The following is a 3573-nucleotide window of genomic DNA, read 5'->3' as shown; positions in this document are numbered from 1 at the left end:
AAGGTCAACTTTCCCCTCAATAAGAAGTAGAAGAATAAGTCATTCATAGGCTGTTGTGGTGGTGTCGGCGGCAGCGGCTGTAGACCACTGTCTATCTTAAGCACAGGGATTCTCTTATCTATCTCTCTCTCTGAGAGCTCAGGGATTCTCTTTCTCTCTCCCATAAAGTTTAGACTACTTTTCAATCATCATATCGTATATATATTGAAGGGCGTACTGCCTGACTGACTGACTGACTGCCTCGGAGTAGTAGATCCGCTAAAAGAGGTCTTCACAACTAACACAACATACCGGTGAAGAAGATTTTAGTTGAAGACACAGAGTGTGAGGAATCGTATGTTTCAAAAAAGTAAAGGAAAGTCACCACAAAAGAGATATATACCGTTCCTTTAGCTAACTATACCCGAAGTTATTGTTGTGTTGGTATTATATGGGAGTGTTTATCCATATCTACTAAATAGTTTAGTGAGTGTGTGTGTGTGGTGTAAGCCCTGTACGGATCAGCCACTCAGTGACAGTGTGTGTGTATGTGTTATACCCAACAAAAAAAACACGACTGACTCAAGTGGCTGAAGAAGCTTCAAGAAGTGCCACAAAATATTTTTTTATTAACTGACGGTTTGTTTGTGTCAATTAACTGGTGATAACATTCCTGATTATACGGTCGCACTCTCGGTGTGTGTGTGTATGTATGAGTGAGTCAGTCAGTCCTCACACTCATCGCCACACATATCCACTTAATACAGCCCTAACCTGTCTCTCAATAACCAAACAAATAAATAAAAGGCAAAAAAAACGTTTTACTGATTAAAGAGAGAGAGAGAGAGAGAGAGAGACAAGAATTTGTCGACAAATTCTTGCAGAAAAAAAATCTCTTCAAACTATTCAACAAATTTGTTGATAAATAAAAAATATATTTATTTTTTATATATATATATATATAAACTTAAAAACTAATTATTGATTACCTGTGTGTGTGTGTGTGTGTCATCACTAAGTGTCGACACAAAAATTATTTTTATAGACAATTAACTAGTGGTTTAAATACATACGACGCTCAGGGAGTTAATAATAATAGTAATGGAGTTTACAGAGACAGCCATTCATCAACAACCAGACAAAGTGATGATAATACCGATGGAAAGTGTGGTCGAAGAGGACGAGGAGGAAGTGGTTGAGCCAATCGCCGACGGCAGACGACGGTCGACCAGATCCAAGTCGACTAAGGGATCGTCGGATACGTCCGATTCGGACCTTAAGATACCGGCATTAGATAAGTACAACTTGAGAGTCCGGTCCATACAGAACCGGATCGAAACGGAGAAGCGAAAAAAGGAGCCAAAAAAACCGAAACCCAAACAAAAACCGCCGCCACTTAGCAAATATAGGAGAAAAACGGCAAACTTGAGGGAACGGTGCCGAATGCAGGTATGAGCCGCCACTCGACTACTATTACTACTACTACTTACTCTATGCACGATAGACTATCGCCCAACTAATCACTACTTATACCTCCCGTTCCTCTCTCTCTCACTAATGGATGAAAAAATTTCTTAATTTTTTTTATCTCTATAATGGTGTGAGAAATCTCTCTCTCTCTCTCTCTCTCTCTCTCTCTCTCTCTCTCTCTCTATTTTGCATTCAATATATTATTTATACTTAATTTTTTTTGTGAATATATATATATATATATAATTTATTGAATCTGTAAATTTGATCTCTTAGTTGTTGTGAATTAAATATACTGTATGTATAGTACTGTATATAACACACACAAAAAAATTATATTTAATGTTTAGTTTTATATGTATTGAATATATAGATAAAGTTATATATTAAATATATATATAATATATATATTTAATCGATTTAGACCATAGGTTTGCGTGTTGTGTCAAATGTTTTAGTTTTTTTTATTATATAAATTTATATAATTTTTTTTTGATATTCACTTCAAATGAAATTTAGATAAAAATTAATTTTATTTCAACGATTAGTATATATATACTGTACTATACAGTAGTCGCGTGAAAAAAATCCTAAAAATCTTTTATAAGAGATTAGTCCACAATATATATAAAGTGTATAAATTTGATTGATTTTTAATTTGTATTACCAATTATTAGTTGAGATTTTTTTTATATATATATATACTGTATACATATATAAATGACTGATATGTTAAAAAAAATAAAACCTCATTTTCATAAAATCAAAATTTATATTATAGTTTAATCCTATATAGTTTGTATTACAAACTTTTTTTTGTAATACATGTATTATTTTATAATGTTATACATATACATATGAGAGAGAGAGAGAGAGAGAGAGAGAGAGAAAATAATGATTTGATTTGCAATTAAAAACCATTGGTTTTTTGATTTGATATTAAAAACCAAAAATGTTTAACCAAAATCAAAATATAACAAAAAAATTTGATTTAGTTTTTAAAAAAAATAGTTTTGATTAACTGTTTCAGTGATGTCAGTCAACAACAAAAATCAATGCAAATTTGTAACCAAAAAAAAATAAATTAAAAAAAAAGTTTTCATATTATCTATAATAATAATATATTATAATTTATAAACTTTTTCTATTCAACTGTATATTACTGTATAGAAATAATTTCATATAAACAATATATTGTATAATAATAATAGTATAGATTTAAAAAAAAAATATTTTTGTTTTTTTTGGATTAATAATAAATATTATTATTATTATTATTAGGAAATGAATACAGCTTTCGAAGCGCTGAGGAATGTTGTACCAGATTTTCCCGACGAAGTTCCCGACGATATGGTCATCAATATGGTCAGCGGCGACGACTTGGACGACAAATCCAATTCAAAACTGACAAAAATTACAACCTTAAGGCTTGCGGTCAACTATATCCGGGCGCTGACCGAAATACTAAGCGATGCCGACTCGGGTGGCCAATCAGCTACCGGTGGTAACTCAGCTGATGGCACCGATAATGCTGCCGTCGCCGCCGCCATAGCCAGTCTGCCGTCGGATGTGTCGGCACTGTTGACTGGCCTACCGTTTGCCGACTCACTACTCATGCATAGGCCGTCCAGTTGCGGCTCCAGTGATCACTTGCCGACAACGTCGTGCAGTTCGCCGTCGACTACCGAAACCGATTCGTTACATTCGCTCGAATCGTTGCGGTCAAGTTGTTGGCCAGACTTTACCGCCGATGATAGTCTAGAAAATGCTTTCGATCTGATACTCGAAAGCGATGGCGAAGGTATGCAATTTGATGATGACTTTATACCATAAAAAAAAATTCAAATGAAACCCAGGGATCAAATGTAGGGATCAGTTAGTAGGGGTCAGTCGCTCAACACATAGTAGACGGACATAACTGTCCTAATCGTTCATCCATTCAATCAATCAATCATTGATTCATTTCATTCAATCATTTTTTTTTATAATTTTTATTTCATCCATTAAATTGTATGTCATATCTCTCTTATTATATATATATATCTATACAAAGTTGTTATCATTTTTTTTATATATATAAAAAAATTAAAAATATCAATATATTATATACAATAAGTAAACTCA

The 3573-nt window shown here is 33.1% G+C and overlaps 1 protein-coding gene across 1 annotated transcript; it reads left to right on the top strand.

Moving 5' to 3' along the window:
• Positions 1-1004: 1004 nt before the first annotated feature.
• Positions 1005-3282, top strand: LOC128952508 (neurogenic differentiation factor 2-like). Its single transcript, XM_054297915.1, has 2 exons — positions 1005-1428; positions 2731-3282. Exons 1-2 carry the CDS (start codon positions 1081-1083, stop codon positions 3280-3282), a joined length of 900 nt encoding a protein of 299 aa, XP_054153890.1. The 5' UTR covers positions 1005-1080.
• Positions 3283-3573: the final 291 nt, after the last annotated feature.

This window comes from Oppia nitens, unplaced genomic scaffold (assembly GCF_028296485.1).
Source record: "Oppia nitens isolate AA-2021 unplaced genomic scaffold, nextdenovo-longstitch-racon4-pilon3 scaffold1_pilon_pilon_pilon, whole genome shotgun sequence".
In the NCBI taxonomy this organism is placed as follows: domain Eukaryota; kingdom Metazoa; phylum Arthropoda; class Arachnida; order Sarcoptiformes; family Oppiidae; genus Oppia; species Oppia nitens.
Note: the sequence above shows the minus strand (reverse complement) of the source record. Positions and strands in the feature narration are given on the sequence as shown.

Excerpts from the sequence above, each read along its gene's own strand:
- LOC128952508 (XM_054297915.1), top strand. The coding sequence starts at position 1,081 with ATGGAGTTTACAGAGACAGCCATTCATCAACAACCAGACAAAGTGATG. Across the intron at positions 1,429-2,730 it reads GGGAACGGTGCCGAATGCAG|GAAATGAATACAGCTTTCGA; the intron begins GTATGAGCCGCC and ends TATTATTATTAG.